The sequence below is a fragment of the Balaenoptera acutorostrata genome, chromosome 15 (genome assembly GCF_949987535.1).
Source record: "Balaenoptera acutorostrata chromosome 15, mBalAcu1.1, whole genome shotgun sequence".
Lineage (NCBI taxonomy): Eukaryota > Metazoa > Chordata > Mammalia > Artiodactyla > Balaenopteridae > Balaenoptera > Balaenoptera acutorostrata.
The window spans coordinates 37,815,762-37,835,809 of NC_080078.1; the positions used below are offsets into that span (position 1 = coordinate 37,815,762).

A 20,048-nucleotide genomic window follows, 5' to 3' on the forward strand; every position below is an offset into this window, starting at 1 on the left:
TGCCCACAGGGCTGCCTCCTGCCCGAGCCCCATGACCCCAGGGCATCAAGAAAGTTTTCCTTTCATTGACTGGAGCAGTATAAAAAAGTCTTGTCTAGTCATCTTTTAAATCTCAGCTCTGTCTACTCCCCTCCTCCCCATGGCCTTGACGCAGCCCAGGCCCCACCACCTTTGCCTGGACTGTGTGGCTCTAACAGAGCTCCTTGCCTCCTATCCAGTCCCTCCAGTCTCATGTGAAAGGACATGTCTGATCACACGCACCCTACCCAACAATTTCAAGTGACTCCTCCCTGCTCTCGGGATAAAGCTAACCTCCTGCACACGACCTACAGTGCCCAGCTGTTATCCAGACTCCACTTCCTGTCTTGAAGTTCTAGCCATGCCTAAGGACTCACCGTTCCCCATGCTTACAAATGCTCTTCTCATGGTTTGGAATGTTCTTTGGGTTACATTCCCCTGCTGTGGGTCAGTACCTATTCACACCTTAGGTTCTTAACTCTGGAGCGTCCTCTGGCCCTCCAAGGCTGAGACATGTCTATGAGACCATCATTTACTGTTCCTTTGTATTGTAACTACTGTCACTTATCCATATGATCTCTGGGCTAGAAGCTCATCAAGGGCTGATAGTAATACTGTTCATCACTGGACTTCCAGCACACAGTGCCAAGTGAAATATATGACCCACTTAGAATTCTGGAATTTTTAGTGCTGGAAGGGACCTTCAATCACAGCAGCAACAATAATGATAATTGAAAAAAAAAACAAAAAACCCCACAATAATGATAATTGTACCAGTGGCTGAAGGTTACTGAGTGCCAGTGTTAACAGTGTGCAAAGCTCATGATAGGCACTCTCTCATGGAATCCTCCGATGACAATGTGAGGCAAGGTTTATTATTCTTTCCATTTTGCAGAAGAGGAAACCAAGGTTTGGAGAGGTAGGTCACTGTAATCCCAACCACTTTGCTACATCATGTTCTGCATTTGGTCTCTTTACTTTACTAAAAAAAATGCTTAATATTTTTATTTTAAATTAAAATATCACATGAATATAATTTTAAAAATCAAATAATTATATAAAACTTATAATGAGAAATGGCAGTGCCTACCCATCACCATCCCTGGTACCTGCTCACCAGAGGCAACCACTTTGAAATCTTTTAGTTCGTGTTTCTCTGGATTGCTAAATAGCCCATCTCTCTACTGACATCCTATCTTGGATGCAAGGATTTTGTTCTTTTATGACTATCCCTGCCCCCTATGGCCTTCCCCTCCCCTCTCCTCCCCCTAGAGTTGTATAATAAATTCGGTTTAATCAATAGTCAGTTTTGACATTACTATGACAAAGTAAAAATTATTCACAGCTGAACCAAGCAGTATATTATGACATGTTTCTTTTTTTGTACAACTTTCCCCCTCTGAAGTTAATAATGTTCTCCTTTTCTCATTTGCTTAGTTTTCTCTACATCTATCACTAAGTCATCCACAAACTCCCTTTGTGGGAGGGACTGTAAATCTCTTCTTAATACATTCAAATGTAACAGAAAATTTATCAGTTTCATTTTTGGACATGCTTTAGTCCCTAGAAAGACACAACTTGGTCTCATTTCTGGGAACTCTCCCTTTCCTGTCGTTTGGCTTTTGAAAGATGTTTTTCTGAGACTTCTAGCTATTCACTCTGACTTCAGGGAGCATCACATGGCCTGGAAGCACATGGCTTCACTACAAGGAGCAATGGGCCTGCTTCCTGCCCCATTTTCCTGGGCCTGGTACTTACTTAGCAGCTGCAGAGGAATCTGTTCCTCAGCCATGAGCATATCTGTAAAATGTTCTGAAAGCTGAGGACCCAGCCTGGAATTCAGAGAAATAAAGAATGGAACAATAGTTTGACCATATGTTTGTTTGTTTGTTTGTTTGTTTGTATTGACCATATGTTTTTTAGGGTCAACTCCAATGGGACATTTTCCATGCTTGTACTGAAGTTGAGGAATGAGAGGCTGACCATAAGGATCACCAGAGGTACCAGGATCTGTATTGACAGCATCATCATCGAGTTGCACCAAGAATATGTAGCCCTTTTCAAGAACATGGCATAGAACTGTTGGCAGAGAAGGCTGAACTACAATTTTAAAAAAAGGGGGAAACAACATTAACATGGTCACAGGTAGAAGCTGGCATGCAGTTACGTGGCTCACGTCCAATTGTATTCTCTCATATTGTGTCTAACATTTTGATGATGTTAAAAATTGCTTCAGATTAAAATTCTTTGACTTAATTATTTGATTAACATTTAATGGCAGAAAAAGAAGGCACAGATTGGAAAGAGTCTGGAAGAGTAGCCTAAACAGATACCAAATATAAACATGATACAATTGTTTTTTACCTGCCAGATTGGCAAAAATTTTAAGTTGATGAGGATATGAGGAAAATGCCATTGCTGGCATTTTAATTTGGTATGACTTTTTTTAGAAAACAAATTAGCTGAATGAATAAAATTAATTTGATATTCACACAGTCTTTAATATAGAAATTTTACTTCTAGTAATGTATCCTACAGGTATACTTGTGTAAGTATGCAGGACACGCACAGAGATGTCCCTGTGGCATTGACAGTAAATGTCAAAGTGTGTAGTCGTGTGCACTGAGATCCCAAGATCCAGTGCTGGGCCCAGAGGCAGCAGACTGTGGAGGTGGGCGCTGCATGCTCCCACCCAGCTTCTCTGTAGTGCTGCACTAGCTGGGGCAGGCAGCGGGGCCTTCAAGCCTCAGGCGCCAGTGTTCCTTGTTCTCAAAATACCAAAGAATCCCTGAAAATCTCTACCAAGCACCACCCCCCAAGTTTCCCACATTTGACATGATGGAAGCTCCTTTCCCCTCAAACATTCATTAAAAGGCACTGCTAATAACTCATCAGAGGTGGTGCTCTGAGAAATACTTCCTGGGAAGGTTCCAGAGCTGTTTGCTAAAGCAAAGCTTGGCCAAGTAGAGGCCGGATAGATCCTTCCTGGGGGTTGGAGAAGAGCCTCCTGTATAAGACAGGCACTGGCCTAGATGACCCCCAAGACCCTTTCCAACTCGGAGGCTCCATGAATGGCAGCTTCCCCTTGAATAGGTGATTTAAGACTATGAAACAGTGAGACTAATCTCTTCACTAACCCATGAAAACCAGTCTCATTATTTTGCAACATACCTTATAGATAGCTAAATCAAGGCCACTATATAAAATGCATATCAATATTCTTTTTTTAAGCATTAAAAGAATGTCCATGTATTTCATAAGAATATATTTTTAAAAATTTAAATTCCAGGTGGTACAATACATGATCTGTTTCACAGTGAAAAATTAAAAAGAAAGATTAAGTATGCTTTTTGGCCAGTAGATTTAATGCTTTTATTCTTTCTTCTTCCTGGTGAAAGGAATGGCCACGACCTTTTCTAGATCTTTTCTGATACTCCCTTCCATTGTGTTGATCCTAGTCAGAAAACACCAGCATTCTGACTTTGAAGTGGAGCAAAGAGCATGGTACTGCTGAAACCCAGCAGAGCCAATCTTCTATGCCTAAAATCTGCACATTTTTTCTTAAGCCCTTATTAAAGGTTGATATATACTTCTTGAGAGAATAATATCATGATTCCAAGAATGAAATAAAAATCTGCTTTCTTGCATGCATTTGAAATATTTGCTCACCCCAGTGTTTGGTTGGTTTGGTAGGCTGGACCGTATTGAGAAAATCCTTGAATGAAGACGTTTAATTCTGTTAACAGGAACTCTGCTAACCAGCGGGTGAGAATGGAAGGAGGGAAGCTTGATGATTGCATATGTATACTGGAATCTACCAACTTACTAACCCTAAACCAAACCAGAAACAAAAAGAAATAAAAATTCTCAAAATCACAACACATTTCATTTTGTTTGGATTTAAAGAATGAAAGTTGTGTAAGATATAAAAAAAATAAGTTAGGACAATAATGAGAGAAAAAAGAGCTGCACCAAGATTACATACTGCTAGCAAGTATATACTGGCTAGAAAGTTCTTAAGTAGGCACTAAATAAGAACTGAATTAACTGACCAATGGCTTTTCCAAATAACTGAGGCAACACTAGCATAAATAGATTTCATTATTTCCCTTAAAAGATACCACACACAAATTAAAACAAAAATATCACTAATATCTATTTTATGAGCAAAACTATAAATTATAAAATGCAGCATTGCTCACGCTCTAGGACAGGGGTTTGTAAACTATGGCCAGTAGGCCAAATCCAGCTCAGAAAGGATTTTACATTTTTAAATGGTTACATGTTTAGATGGTTATCTAAGTGACTTACATAATACCCTTGATTATGCCACTAAACCTACATAGCCTGAAGTATTTACTATCTGGCCCTTTAAGAAAAAGTTTGCCCAAAACCACCCCCCCACACCAAGGCAAAAAGATGTATTCATTGTTGGCAGCAAACTGTTAGGTCAAGAAACATATTTTTATTCATAGTCTTCGGGCCAGTTATTCTACCGCTGGGAATTTGCCACAACAAAATAATCCAGTAAACAGGTGACTCACTTTCCCTCCAGTATGGTTCTGCAAAAGACAGTGAATTAATTGTTATTTATTGCTGTGACACAGATTATCCCAAAATTCAGCATCTTTATTTATGTATTTATTTATTTTAAAATCTTTTGGCCTTGCCACATGGCTTATGGAATCTTAGTTCCCTGACCAGAGATTGAACCCACTCCCCTTGCACTGGGGGCATGGAGTCTTAACCACTGGACCACCAGGGAGGTCCCAGCATCTTAAAACAACAGTAAACGTTTAGGATCTCACGAAGTTCCTGTGGGTCAGGAATTTGGGAGTGGCTCAGCTGGGTGGTTCTGTCTCAAGGTCTCTCCTGAGGCTGTAGTCAAGCTATTGGCCAGGCTGCAGTTGTCTGAAGGCTGGACTGGGGCAGGGCAGGAGGGTCAGCTCTCAGGGTGGTGCCCTTATGTGGCTGCGGGCAGGAGGCAGTAGTGTGTGGTTCTCTGTAGTTCTGACAAGAACATTGGTTGATGGTTTAAGTAACATTAATGATTAAGATAAAAGTGAAACAACAAAGATGTATGTCAGAACTTCACTCATTCATCCATGAGGTGAGCAACATTTTTGTTGGATTGAATAACATTTTTTTAATACTGGAAGAGTATTTCCTCAAATTCTATTCTTAATGAAATTGCTTCAGATATGACATACTTTTAAGCTTAATTCACACTATTAACATTTTCTCAGTCATTACTTTTTTAATCTAGACAATCAACAAAGCAATAAATTAAACCCCAGTTTATAGTGTTTATCAATTTCCATGTTGTAAATACTCTCACCATGATTGATTTCAAATTATCAACATAACATTTCCATCATACAGATGTAAGTAGATGTAAAAATAACCTCAAGAGCACTGATAATAGTAAAATGTAGCCAAATCATGAGGAAATGAAGTTTTTATTATTACCTTTTGTGATTATTGTGATTTATAATAAGAAATATGTATTTGATCTTTGTCCTGGTTCTGGAATAGAGCACCTAAAACCCTTGTAAATTTCTAAGTGAGGAGAGCCATAAAAGTGTCTTTTGTTATGTTAATGGGGTGACTTTTGGAAAGCACCAAAGGATGGGGGTTGGTTGCCATGGGAACAAAAAACAAGTGATTAGAGGGTTAGAACTTTTGACCACCTTCACACAATTCCCCCACCCCTACCTCCAACCTCTGGCAACCGCAAATCTGTTCTGTGTTTCTATGAGGTTTTTTTTTTTTTAAGATTCCACATATAAGTAAGATCATACAATGTTTGTCTTTCTGTGTCTGACTTATTTCACTGAGCATAATGCCCTCAAGGCCTATCCATGTTGTTGAAAGTGTCAGGATTCCTCTTTTTTTTTTTTTTTTTTAATGGCCAAATAGCGTGTCTGTGTGTGTGTGTGTGTGTGTTTATCAATCACATTTTCTTTATCCATTCCCCTGCTGATGGACACTTAGGTTTTTTCTACAACTTGGCCGTTGTAAATAATGCTGCAATGAACATGGGGGTGCAGATATCTCTTTGAGGTAGTGAGTGTATTTCCTTTAGATATATACCCATAAGTGGAATTGTTGGATCATATGGTAGTTCTATTTTTTTTTAATTAATTAATTTATTTTTGGCTGCATTGGGTCTTCGTTGCTGTGCGCAGGCTTTCTCTAGTTGTGGCGAGCGGGGGCTACTCTTCATTGCAGCACGTGGGCTTCTCATTGCGGTGGCTTCTCTTGTTGTGGAGCACGGGCTCTAGGCACACGGGCTTCAGTAGTTGTGGCATGTGGGCTCAGTAGTTGTGGCTCGTGGGCTCTAGAGCACAGGCTCAGTAGTTGTGGCCTGCGGGCTTAGTTGCTCCGTGGCATGTGGGATCTTTCTGGACCAGGGCTCGAACCCGTGTCCCCTGCATTGGCAGGCAGATTCTTAACCACTGCGCCATGAGGAAAGTCCCTCTATTTTTAATTTTTTGAGGAACCTTCAATATCGGTTTTCATAGTGGCTGCACAATTTTACATTCCGACCAACAGAACACAAGTGTTCCCTTTTCTCCACATCCTGGCCAAAGCTTGTTATCTCCTGTCTCTCTGCCATTCTAACAGGTGTGAGGTGTTATCTCATAGTGGTTTTGATTTGCGTTTCCCTAATGATTAGTGATGTTGAACACCTTTTCATGTATCTGTTGGTCATCTGAATATATTCTTTGGAAAAAAAGTCTATCCAGGCCCTTTGCCCATTTAAAAATTGGATTTTTTTTTCTTTTTTGCTATTGAGTTGTATGACTTCTTTATATTTTTTGGATACTAACCCCTTATCATATAAGTGTCTGTGAATACTTTCTCCCATTCAGTAGGTTGCCTTTTAATTTTGTTGATCATTTTGTTTGCTGTGCAGAGCTTTTTTATTTTGATGTAGTTCTACCTGTTTATTTTTCCTTCTGTTGCTTGTGCTAATATTCTCCCTTTGATTGTGAGTTGGACCTAGTGAGTAACTTCTAATGAACAGAATATAGCAAAAGTGATAAAAATGTCACTTCCAAGATTAGGTTACAAAATGAATGTAGCTTCCATCTTGGTCACGTTTTCTCTCTTTCTCTGATAACTCGCTGTGGGGGAAGCCAGTTGCCATATCACAAGGTCACTCCAGCAACCTGGGAAGAGGCCCACATGGTGAAGAACTGAGGCCAATAGATACCAAGGAACTGAGGTCAGCCAGCAACAACAGAAGTGAACTTGGAAGTGGATCCTCCCCCAGTTGAGCCTTTAGAGACTGCAGCCCTGGCTAACAGCTTGACTACAACCACCTCCCAGGAGACCCTCAGCCAGAACCACCTATCTACCAGCTCCTGGACTCCTGACCCACAGAAACTGTGAGGTAATAAATGTTTGTTGTTTCAAGGCTGCTAAGCTTTAGGGTAATTTGTTATGCAGCAATAGATAATGAATACAAGCCAAAAAAAGAGTATAACAGACATGAGCACCTGAAAGGGAAAAATCATGCATAAGTAGTAGTCCCAGGAGGAGTGGAAAGAGAGGAAGGATCAGAAGAGAGATTGGTTGAGAATTTTCCGAAACTGACCAATATCAGCAAACACATTGTGAAAAGTGGTAAAAATCCTAAGCAGAGGAACACAAAGAAAACCACACAAAGGCACATCACTGTAAAAATGTTGAAAACCTAAGACAAAGAAAAAACAATATTAAAAGCAGCCAGAGGTAAAGGACAGACTGCATTAAAAGAATAAAAATAATACTGGCAGCTGACATATCAGTGGACATAATGGAAGCCAGAAGACAATAGAATGGAATGGATAAGCAAAAATGATCTATCCATATGATGGAGTACTATTCAGCAATAAAAAAGAACAAGTATTTATTATAAATGCCACAACATGAATGAACCTCCAAAAATTCTTCTAAGTGAAAGAAGCCAGACATAAAATACATACTATATGATTTTCTGCATATGAATCCAAATGATTCCATTCTTATGAAATGCCCAGAATAGGTAAATATATAAAGACAGAAAGTAGACTAGTGGTTGCCTTGGGCTAGAGATGGGAACAAGGAATGTTTGCAAATGAACATGAAAGATCTTTTCAGAGTGATGAAAATGTTCTAACATTGGATTTTGGTTATGGTCACACAACTCTGTAAAGTTACTAAAAGCCATCAAACTTCATGGTATGAATTACTGATTAATGTTACAATATGTAAATTATACCTCAGTAAATCTGTTTTAAAAAGAAGACAATAGAATTACATTGTAGAAGTGTTTAAAAAACCCTGCTAAAGTAGAATTCTATATCAAGGAAAAATTCCTTCAAAAGCCAAGGCCAAAAATATATTTTCAGGCAAACAAAAACTCTGAGACTTTATCACCAGAAAATCTGCGCTAAAGGAAATAGATATTGTTTAGGCAGGAAGAAAACAGTTCTAGATGGAAGCTTAAGGGTGAATGAAGGTTTAAAGAACAATGCAAAGGGTAAATATGTGCTAAATTTATTTTTAATTAATTTTTATTGGAGTATAGCTGCTTTACAATGCTGTGTTAGTTTCTGCTGTACACAAAGTGAATCAGCTACACGTATACATATATCCCCTCTTTTTTGGATTTCCTTCCCATTTAGGTCACCATAGAGCATTGGGTAGAGTTCCCTGTGCTATACAGTAGGTTCTCATTAGTTATCTATTTTATACATAGTATCAATAGTGTATATATGTCAATCCCAATCTCCCAATTCATCCCACCGCCCCCTCCCCTCCTTGGTATCCATAGGTTTGTTCTCTACTTCTGTGTCTCTATTTCTACTTTGCAAATAAGTTCATCTGTATCATTTTTCTAGATTCCACATGTAAGCGATATTATAAATATGTGCTAAATTTAAATGAATACCGATTACACAAAAAACAATAATGTCTTATGGGTTTTTAAAAATACACAGAATTGAAATAGTTGAATGAAATAGCACATATCTCTGTAAGTAGAATAAATGGAATTTAAGTGTGCTATGTACCTTGCATTGTCTGGAATGTGAAATGTACTAGTTTATTGTAAACTTTAATAAGTTAAAAATGCACATTGTAATCTTAGGATAACCACCAAGAGAACAGCAAAATAACTTACAAATTCTAAACAGAGGAGAAAATACAAAGTAAAAAAACAAACAAACCCACTAAATCAATCCAAAAGACCAGAAAGGAAATAAGAGAATATGGAATTGGTGGGATAAATAAAAAACACTGAATAACATGGTAGATTCAAAACCAAATGAATTAGAATTTTTATTAGTTGTAAAGGACCAAAGCTTCTATTTAAAAAGTAAAGATAGACAAATTAATGTTTTTTTAAACTCCAGCTATATTCTGTTTATAAGAAATACATCTAAAATATATGGCTACAGTTAGAATAAATGCAAAAGGATGGACAAGGAAAATATCCTTCAAAAATCAGGGAGAAATAAAATCATTTCCAGACCAAAATAACTGAGAGTGTTTGGCACCAGCATAAAAACAGTAAAGGACGTGGTACAGAATGTACTGCAGGCAGAAGGAAAGTTACTGGAGAAGCACGAGGAAAAAACAGAAAGAGCTAACTATGTACATGAATTTAAATGACCATTGTCTTCCCCAAACAACAATAATGTTTTGTGGAGTTAAAAAAGAGAATTAAAATATATAACAATAGTATATAAGGTGGTGATGGTGGGATGTGTGTGAATAAAATTAAAGTGTTCCAAGGTCTTGGTATTTTCTAGGAGCATAGGAAAGATACTAATTCACCTGAGACTTTGATAAATTACATATGTGTATCTCAATATCTAGGCTTACCACTAAAATAATAAAATAAGAATATATAGTTTCCAGCTAGTGTGGGGTAGGGAGGAAAATATAGAATGAGAAAAAATAATCCAAAAAAGGGAGAGAATAAGCCATATAGACTAAGCAGGACTAGTATAAAATATAAAATGATAGATATAAATTTTAATGTATCATAAGTAATACTCGTAAATAGCCTACATATTCCATTTAGAAGACAAATATTACCAGACTGGGTAAAATACTCACCTGTTCTTCTTGCCACTTTATGGCCTAGTGTGGCCTCTTGGGTAGTTTACCTGGAATGCCCCCTCAAAGCCTTCCTAGCATTGAGCCAGCATCCCTGCTTCATTACGTTCAAATAGCTTGGTGGATGAATCAGCCAATCTCAGAGCTGCCCTAACTTGGGAAATCTTTTTAAATGAAATAATAAACCTTCCTAATAAACCAGCTGAGTGTGGGTTATCTGTTACTTACAATCAAAAGTATCCCAACTGGTATAATATTTTTTTTGATTTTCGTTCCTAGAAATTTATGTTAAAATTTTGTTTGTTGGGTGATATTACATTCAATATTTTCTGCATTAACCAATATCTCTATTATTGGAAGTACTAGTCAGAGGCTGGAAGACCATTCAGTGAGGATGTTATAGAAAGGATTCAAGCACAGGGCAATGTTTAAAATCCCTTCCAACCCTAAGATTCCTGGAGTCTATAGTTTTGTACTTGCTTACCAAATGAAGACTTCTTCCATAGTGGTGACAGAGGCCCCAAAGCTGGCAATGCCCAGCTCTTCCTGCCTCAGTTCCAAGTCAGTAAATAGAGATTCAAACCTGGGATGGAAGAACAGTTTTATTCCTCAATGGTGGAAGGTGAATCCCTCATTATCACCATTGGCTTTCTACAGAGGAAAAAGCATGGGCTATGGAGTCTAGAATATTTTTGTTCAAATCTCAACTCTGTCCCTCTCTAGCTTCATGACTCTGAACTTGAACAATGAGCATAATAGCATTTACTTCAAAAACTTTCTGTAAGGATAAATCAAACATACACCTAGCACATTGCAGATGCAAAGTAAATATTAATTAATCTCTTTTATTTTGAGCAAGAAGAAATAACAGTACTATTTTTGGAGTGCTTACTAAATGCCAGGGGCCATTCTAAGCCCTTTTCCGTATATTAACTCTGTGAATCCTCTCAACGGCTCGCTGAGGACAGTGCTGAAAAGGTAAATAACTTCTGTGGGAGCCTGGCAACAACTGGACTGGGAGTCAGCCACACCTACTAGACTGCCCATAGTAGCCAGCCTGCCACAACAGAAGAGCACACATAGCCCACATAGGAAACACCTGTAGAGCATAGAGCTCTGGTGACCAGACAGGAGTGCACTGCTGGGATGCATAGGATGTGATGTCCCCTACCTAAGGCCACTTCTCCAAGATCAGGAAATGTGACCAATCTATCAAATACATAAAAATAAAAACAGCTGGAATTAGGCAAAATGAGGTGACAGAAGAATATTTTCCAAATGAAGGAACAAGATAAAACCCCAGAAACAGAACTAAGTGAAGTCACTAACTGATAAAGAGTTCAAGGTAATTATCCTAAAGATGCTCAAAGAACTCAGGAGAAATATGGGTGAACACAGTGAAAAGTTTAACAAGGGGTTAGAAAATATGAAGAAGAACCAAACAGAGCTGAAGAATACAATAACTGAAGTAAAAAAAATACACTAGAAGGAATCAACAGTAGATTAAACAATACAGAAAAATGGATCAGCTAACTGGAAGACAGAGTAATGGAAATCACTCAAGCTGAACGGAAACAAGAATTTTTTAAAATGAGGACCGTTTAAGAGACTTCTTGGACAATATCAAGTGTACTAACATTCACATTACAGGGGTCCCAGAAGGAAAAGAGAGAGAGAGAAAGGGACTGAGGACATATTTGAAGACATAATACCTGAAAAGTTCCCTAACCTGGGAAGGGAAACAGATATTCAGGTCCAGGAAGTAAAAGAGCCCCAAACAGGACCAACCCAATGAAGACCACACCAAAACACATTGTAGTTAAAATGGCAAAAATTAAAGACAAAGAGAAAATATTAAAAGCAGCAAGGGAAAAGCAACAAGTTATGTACAAGGGGACTCCCATAAGGCTATCAGGTGACTTTCAGCAGAACCTCTGCAGGCTAGAAGGGAGTGGCACAATATATTTAAAATGATGAAAGGGAAAAACCTACAACCAATAATACTCTATCCAGAAAGGCTGTCATTCAGATTTAATGGGGAGATCAATAGTGTTACAGACAATAAAAGCTAAAAGAGTTCAGCACCACAATACTAGCTTTACAAGAAATGTTAAAGGGACTTCTCTAAGCAAAAAGAAAAGGTCACAAGTAGAAATGTGAAAATTATGAAAGGAAAAATATCATTAGTAAAGGCAAATATACAGTAAAGGTACTAAGTCAACCACTTATAATGCTATTAGGAAGGTTAAAAGACAAAAGTAGTATAACCATCTATATCCACAATAAGTAGTTAAGGGATACACAAAACAAAAAGATGTAAAATATGGTGTCAAAAACAGTAAACATTGGTGGGGGGAAGTAAAAATGCAGGGTTGTTAAAATACGTTCCAACTTAAGAGATCAGCAACTTGAAATTATAGATATAGATATATAGATATAGTTTGCTATACATTAACCTCATGGTAACCACAAACCTAAAATCTGTAATAGATATACTCACAAAAAAGAGAAAGGAATCCAAATAGAACAATAAAGATAGTCATCAAATCACAAGGAAAGAGAGCAAAAGAAGAAGAAAGAAACAAAAAAGAACTACAAAACAACCCCCAAACAATTAACAATTGGCAATAAGTACAAATAATTACTTTAAATGTAAATGGACTAAATACTCCCATCAAAAGACAGAGTGGCTGAATGGATACAAAAACAAGACCCATTTATACATTGCTTACTAGAGACTTCAGATCTAAATACACACACAGACTAAAAATGAGGGGATGGAAAAAGGTATTCCATGCTAATGGAAATAAAAAGAAAGCCAGGGTAGCAATACTTGTATCAGACAAAATAGACTTTAAAATGAAGACAGTAACAAGAGACAAAGAAGTACATTACATAATGATGAAGGGATCAATCCAAGAAGAAGATATAACAATTGTAAATATATATGCACCCAATATAGGATCACCTAAATATATAAAGCAAATAGTGACAGACATAAAGGGAGATACTGATAGTAACACAATAATACTAGGGGACTTTAACTCCCCACTTACATCAATGGACAGACCATCCAGACAGAAAATCAATAAGGAAACTCTGGGCTTAAATGACACATTACACCAGATGGACTCTCTCTCTCTCTCTGTATATATATATATGGAACATTCCATCCAAAAGCAGCAGAATACACATTCTTTTCAAGTGCACATGGAATATTCTCCAGGATAGATCACATGCCAGGCCAAAAAACAAGTCTTGGTAAGTTTAAGAAAATTGAAATCACATCAAGCATCTTTTCTGACCAAAACACTATGAGACTAGAAATCAACTACACGAAAAAAACTGCAAAAACCACAAACACCTGGAGGCTAAACAATCGGCTACTAAACAACGAATGAGTCACTGAAGAAATCAAAGAAGAAATTTAAAAATACCTGGAGACAAATGAAAATGAAAACACAATAATCCAAAATGTACGTGATGCAGCAAAGGCAGTTCTAAGAAGGAAGTTTATAGTGATACAGCCTACCTCAGGAAACACGAAAAATCTCAAATAAACAATCTAAACTTACACCTAAAGGAACCAGAAGAAGAAAAATAAACAAAACCCAAATTTAGTAGAAGAAAATAAATCATAAATGTTAGAGCAGAAATAAATGAAATAAAGACCAAAAAAAATAGAAAATAATCAATAAAACTAAGAGCAGTTTCTTTGAAAAGATAAACAAATTGATAAACCTTTAACCAGACTCATCAAGAAAAAAAGAGAGAGGGCCCAAATCAATAAAATCAGAATGAAAAAGGAGAAGTTACAATGGACACCACAGAAACACAAAGGAATATAAGACATTACTATGAACAATTATACACCAATAACATGGACAACCTAGAAGAAATGGACAAATTCACAGAAATGTACAATCTCCCAAGACTGAGACAGGAAGAAATAGAAAATACGAACAGACCAATTACCAGTAATGAAATTGAATCAATAAAAATAAAACAAAACAAACAAAAAAAACCTCCCAACAAACAAAAGTCCAGGACCAGATGTCTTCACAGGTGAATTCTACCAAACATTTAGAGAAGAAAAATCCTTCTCAAACTATTCCAAAAAATTGCAGAGGAAGTAATGCTTCCAAACTCTATCTACAAGGCCCTGATACCAAAACCAGACAAAGATACAGCACAAAAAAAGAAAATTACAAGCCAATATCACTAATGAACATAGATGCAAAAATCCTCAATAAAACATTAGCAAACTGTGCAGGGCAGAAGTTGAGACACAGATGTAGAGAACAGACATATGGACACCAAGGGGGGAAAACTGCGGTGGGGTGGGGATGGTGGTGTGCTGATTTGGGCGATTGGGATTGACATGTATACACTGATGTGTATAAAATTGATGACTAATAAGAACCTGCAGTATAAAAAAACAAACAAACAAAACAACTAATACTAAACTTTCATTGGGTTATTTGTATGGAAATATGTTAATATAAATGTTTCAGACATTACATGAAATTTCTAAAAATCTTATATGTTCTGGTATAATGTTATAAGTCATAATCCTAGTTATTACTTTAAAATGTATATCTCAGAAATAACTAATTTTCTTGTCAACTGCATTATTATGAACTTTCATCAAATCTTTAACCGTGGTCATTTTTAAGTCTTTTGTCATTCACAGACAGTTCTGGGTGTACTCTGATGCTTTTGCAAATATGTTCCTATAAAAGGTTTTCATCTTCAAGAAAATCATGGAAAAGACTCTGACAAGTACAGGTTTCTGGTAACTGACTGTACTGCTGAACTGAATGAATAAGCATTTTCAGAACTCTAATGAAAAACTGATGAACTCATAAAAGTGCTAACAAAAGATCAAGATGAAAAAAAAATTAATTACATGGGACTGAGTGAACTGATGAGGATGAGTATAATTTTTGTGACTTTCTGTTTGAATTAAAAAAAAAAATCCCACAAGGACTCAGAGGCAAAGAATATACAAATCAATTTTCACTGCAAAGTAAAGGAGCTGCTAGAGTGGAGGATTACTGGACTGAATGTCAATATTATGACATAGTATGAGTGTGTTTCATGTTTGGTAATTGCAATCATTGTTGCTTTTGTTGTGGTCATCCATGTACAATGCTTGATGTCAGTCTATCTCTTGTAAAAAATAAAATACAGTGTGTGTGTGTGTGTGTGTGTGTGTGTGAAAAAAAAAATTAGCAAACTGAATTCAGCAACACATTAAAAGGTTCATACACCATGATCAAGTGGGATTTGTCCCAGGGATGCAAGGTTGGTTCAATCAATCAATGTGATACACCACATTAACAAACTAGAGAATAAAACCATATGATCATCTCAATAGATGCAGAAAAAGCTTTTGGACAAAATTCAACATCCATTTATGATAAAAACTCTCCACAAAGTGGATATAGAGGGACCATTCGTCAACATAATAGGGCCATATATGATAAGCCTACAGCTGACATCATACTTGACAGTGAAAAGCTGAAAGCATTTCCTCTCAGATCAGGAATAAGACAAGGATGCCCACTCTCACCACTTTCATTCAACATAGTATTAGAAGTACTGGCCACAGCAATCAGACAAGAAAAAGAAATAAAAGGAATCCAAATTGGAAGGGAAGAAGTAAAACTGTCACTGTTTGCAGATGACATGATACTATACATAAAAATTCGAAAGATGCTACCAGAAAACTACTAGAGTTCATCAATGAATTTGGTAAAGTTGCAGGATACAAAATTAATACACAGAAATCTGTTGCATTTCTATACACTAACAACGAAAGATCTGAAAGAGAAATTAAATAAACAATCCCATTTACCATCACATCAAAAGAATAAAATACTTGGGGATAAACCTACCTAAGGAGACAAAAGACCTGTACTAAGAAAACTATAAGATGCTGATGAAAGAATTCGAAGATGACACAAACAGATGGAAAAATATACCATGTTCTTGGATAGGCAGAATCAATATTGTGAAAATGACTATACATAGAAAATCCTCAAGATGCCACCAAAAAAACTACTAGAACTCATCAATGAATTTGGTAAAAGTTGCAGGATACAAAATTAATATACAGAAATCTATTGCATTTCTATACACTTACAACAAATTATCAGAAAGAGAAATGAAGGAAACAATCCCGTTTACTGTCACATAAAAAAGAACACAATACCTAGGAATAAACCTACCTATGGAGATAAAAGACCTGTACTTGGAAAACTATAAGACACTAATGAAAGAAATTCAAGACAACACAAAGAGGTGGATATACTGTGTTCATGGATTGGAAGAATTATTATTATTAAAATGACCATACTACCCAAGGCAATCTACAGATTCAATGCAATCTCTATCAAAATACCAATGACATTTTTGACGGAACTAGAACAAATAAGTCTAAAATTTGTATGGAAACACGAAAGGCCCTGAATAGCCAAAGCAATCTTGAGAAAGAAGTCTAGAGCTGGAGGTATCATGCAAAGCTACAGTAATCAAAACAATATGGTACTGGCACAAAAACAGACAAATAGATCAATGAAACAGAATACAGAATGCAGAAATAAACCTATGCACCTATGGTCAATTAATTTACAACAAAGGAGGCAAGAATATGCAATGGGGAAAACACAGTCTCTTCATTAAGTTGTGCTGGGAAAACTGGACAGCTACATGTAAAAGACTGAAATTAGAACATTTTCTCACATCATATACAAAAATAAACTCAAAATATATTAAAGACCTAAATGTAAGACCAGAAGTCATAAAACTCCTAGAAGAAAACATAGGCAGAACACTCTTTGACATAAATCGTAACAATATTTTTTTGGATCTGTCTCCTAAGGCAAAGGAAACAAAAGTAAAAATAAACAAATGGGACCTAATTAAACTTAAAAGCTTTTGCACAGCAAAGGAAACTATTGACAAGCAAAAAGATAAACTACTGAATGGGAGAAAATATTTGCAAATAGTATATGACTGATAAGGGGTTAATATCCAAAATATATAAACAGCTCATTCAACTCAATATCAAAGAAAAAGCAACCTGATTTTAAAATGGGCAGAAGATCTGAATAGGCATTTTTCCAGTTTGGATGGAAGGGTTTGAAAGCCACTGTGAAGTAGACTGAGTAATGCATGGGTGATGAGATAAAGCAGGCAACACGCTTGGCCCATTTTTAGAGAGTTTTGACTGTGCAGGGTTGCAGGGCATGGAGTGGTGGCTGGAAAGACAGGTAGGCTCAAGAGAGTGTTTTTCCAGATCACACTAATATGTTCATGGAAATGACCCAAAGAGAGAGAAGTTGGTGATGTAGATGAGAGAGGAAATTATCAAACAAGTGAACTCTTGAGAAGGTGAGGTGGGTGGGTACTTGGGCTGGTGATGAAGCAAGCAAGTTTGTAGGTTTGTGATAGGGATAAAATAGAGTTCTTGTTGGATGGTGTTTATTTTCTCAATGAAGTATAAGGTAAGATTCCTATCTGAAAGCAACATGGGGACTGAGGAGAGGGAGAGAGGGAAGTGTTGGGAACCAATCTGAGGTCTGAGATAATTACAGGGCTGACTTCTGCTCCCACCCCACATCAGAAATCCACTTATAACTTTATAGTCAGCCTTCCATATCCAAATGTTCCACATCTGCAGATTTAACCAAACGGGGATAGTGTAGTAATGTACTAGTACCATAGTAACCTATTTATTGAAAAAATCTGTGTATAAGTGGACCCACGCAGTTCAAACCTGTGCTGTTCAAGGGTCAACTGTAATTTAGAGGAAAATCAAGTAAAGTCTTCACCTGAGCTCAGTTACTTGGGTGCATGTAATTAGAGTTCACACAATCAAGGGCCCCTCTAAAGCCATCTTAAAGAATTTGATTTTAACCTGAAGGCAACTGGGAACCATCAAGGGTTTTTAAGGAGGAGGAAACATGATCAGAGTCCTGTATTTTCAAGTGCACTCTGGCTGGGGTGTGGTGTCTTTCTAGGAAATACCAAAGGCCTAGGGATCCAGACCATTACAGCTTCGAGTGCCCTTGGCGAGGACAGGGATAGGAGAGACAACTGCACACTCAGTACATGCAAACAATTACTCCAGTCCTCTCAGGTCCATACCTGTGCACGCTCTCTTTAGGAAGTATAAATGTTATTTCTTCACCAGTGCTAGACTGGAAAATTACATTTGGTGTGTGCTGATAAATCAGATGAGAAATCTTCTCTGTATTACAGTGAGGTTTTTTCACTAAAGTCATATAATATCCTGCACCTGAAACAACAGTTAAAAGATCATGAAACAGTTTTACCGTTTTTAGTCACATTTAGTGTTCTATATCCTAGAACAGGATAGCTCCACAGGATAGAGAAGCTGGTGAGCCCTGCGGGGTTGAATTTAAACCACAGTGAACTTGCCTCTGAAGGTCTATAATGCTACTCTTGAGTCTTACCTTCTACTCCATAGTTGGGAGGTGATAATAGCACATTTAGCAATGCTAGGCAAAATAAAGGAGGGTTGTATTAAGGGCAACACTCTCTTTAAGTGATAACTAATGTGGGGAAGTGAAAACTTAGTAGGTAGGGCCCTTGAACATTAAGGTTAAGAACAAGCATACCTCTATCATAATTAAATTATGTTTTTGAGGATACATACCTTATGGTATTCTAAACATTCTTTCAGAAATTACTAGTAACACTTGTTACTGCACTGCTGGCAATGCAGTCATTCAACAAACATTCATTGAGCTCTCATGATGTGACAGGCACTCTTCTAGGCACTGAGCACATAGCAGTGGACCAAATAGTCAAAGATCCCTACTCTCAAGGGGCTTTCCTTAAAGGGATGTGAGACAGATAATAAGTAAGTAAAATTTAGAGTATATTAGTGACAAGTGCTAAGGCGAAAGATGAACAGGGGAGGGGATACAGAGTATCGGGGATTGTGACTTTAAACAGGGTCACAAGGAAAGCCTCACTGAGAATGTGACATCTGTAAAAGGACTGAAGACCTAAGGAAGAGGAGAAGGCATGGCAATGTGTGGCCCGGAGGAAGGAGCAGGCCCAGTATGCTGGATAAGAAAGGGGGCCATGAGGCAGGAGCAGAGCAAAGCAGCTGAAGAACTTTAGGAAATGTGGTCGGGGTAATAGGACCAGGCCAAGCAAGGCCTTTGGGCCACTCCCAGGACTCTGCCTTTTCCTTTCAGTGGGACAGGAAGTCATTGGTGGACTGAGCAGAAGAGTGACACACTCATTCTGACAACTGGGCAGAGACCAGGGGTGGGTTAGAAGCAACTGCAATAATGCAGGTAGAAGAATGGCAGCCTGGACCAGGGCACTAACAAGTGGTAGAGGTGGGAGGAAGGCAAGGTCACTAGAGTTTGCAGATGGATCAGTTATGGGCTATGAGAGACAGAGGATCAGGGAGCCCCCAAGGTTCTGGCCAAGCACCTAGAAGAATGGAGCTGCCTTTACTGTGGGGGAGATGGTTTGGCAGTAAAGAGCTGGAGCTCAGCTCTGCACAGGTTTTGGACAAGTCTTTCAGGTCTGTTCACTGTCTATGTGGATGTGTGGAGTAGGCAGTTAAATACACAAATCTGGAGTTCAGTTAAGAGGTCCAGCCAGAGATACATACGTTTTTCAGCCAGGTAAGTATTTAAAGTCAGGACACTGGATGAGATCACTAAGTCAGTGGGCAGAGAAAGAATAGTAAAGCAACCAAGGCACTTTCATGTTTAGAAGTAGAAGTGATGCAAAGGAGCAGTCAGAGACATAAGAGGGAAACCCAGAGGGCTGGGGGTCCAGGAAAACAAGGGGAGGATGTTTGTGGTGGGATCCTGATGAGGAGTACACCCAGTTGTGGAAATAACAACGCACGCTTTTGCATGCACTAGCTCCCACTTTGAGGA

General features: G+C 37.8%; 1 protein-coding gene across 1 annotated transcript in view; it reads right to left on the minus strand.

Annotated features, from left to right (window-relative positions):
* LOC103006395 (ATP-binding cassette sub-family A member 17-like) overlaps positions 1-20,048 on the minus strand; it is a 107,703-nt gene that overhangs the window by 28,553 nt on the left and 59,102 nt on the right. The window contains 8 exon segments of the mRNA XM_057529696.1: positions 396-406; positions 1,782-1,901; positions 1,940-2,118; positions 3,688-3,804; positions 5,034-5,050; positions 8,182-8,193; positions 10,587-10,693; positions 18,265-18,415. Of these exon segments, the coding sequence (XP_057385679.1) occupies positions 396-406; positions 1,782-1,901; positions 1,940-2,118; positions 3,688-3,804; positions 5,034-5,050; positions 8,182-8,193; positions 10,587-10,693; positions 18,265-18,415 (714 nt within the window).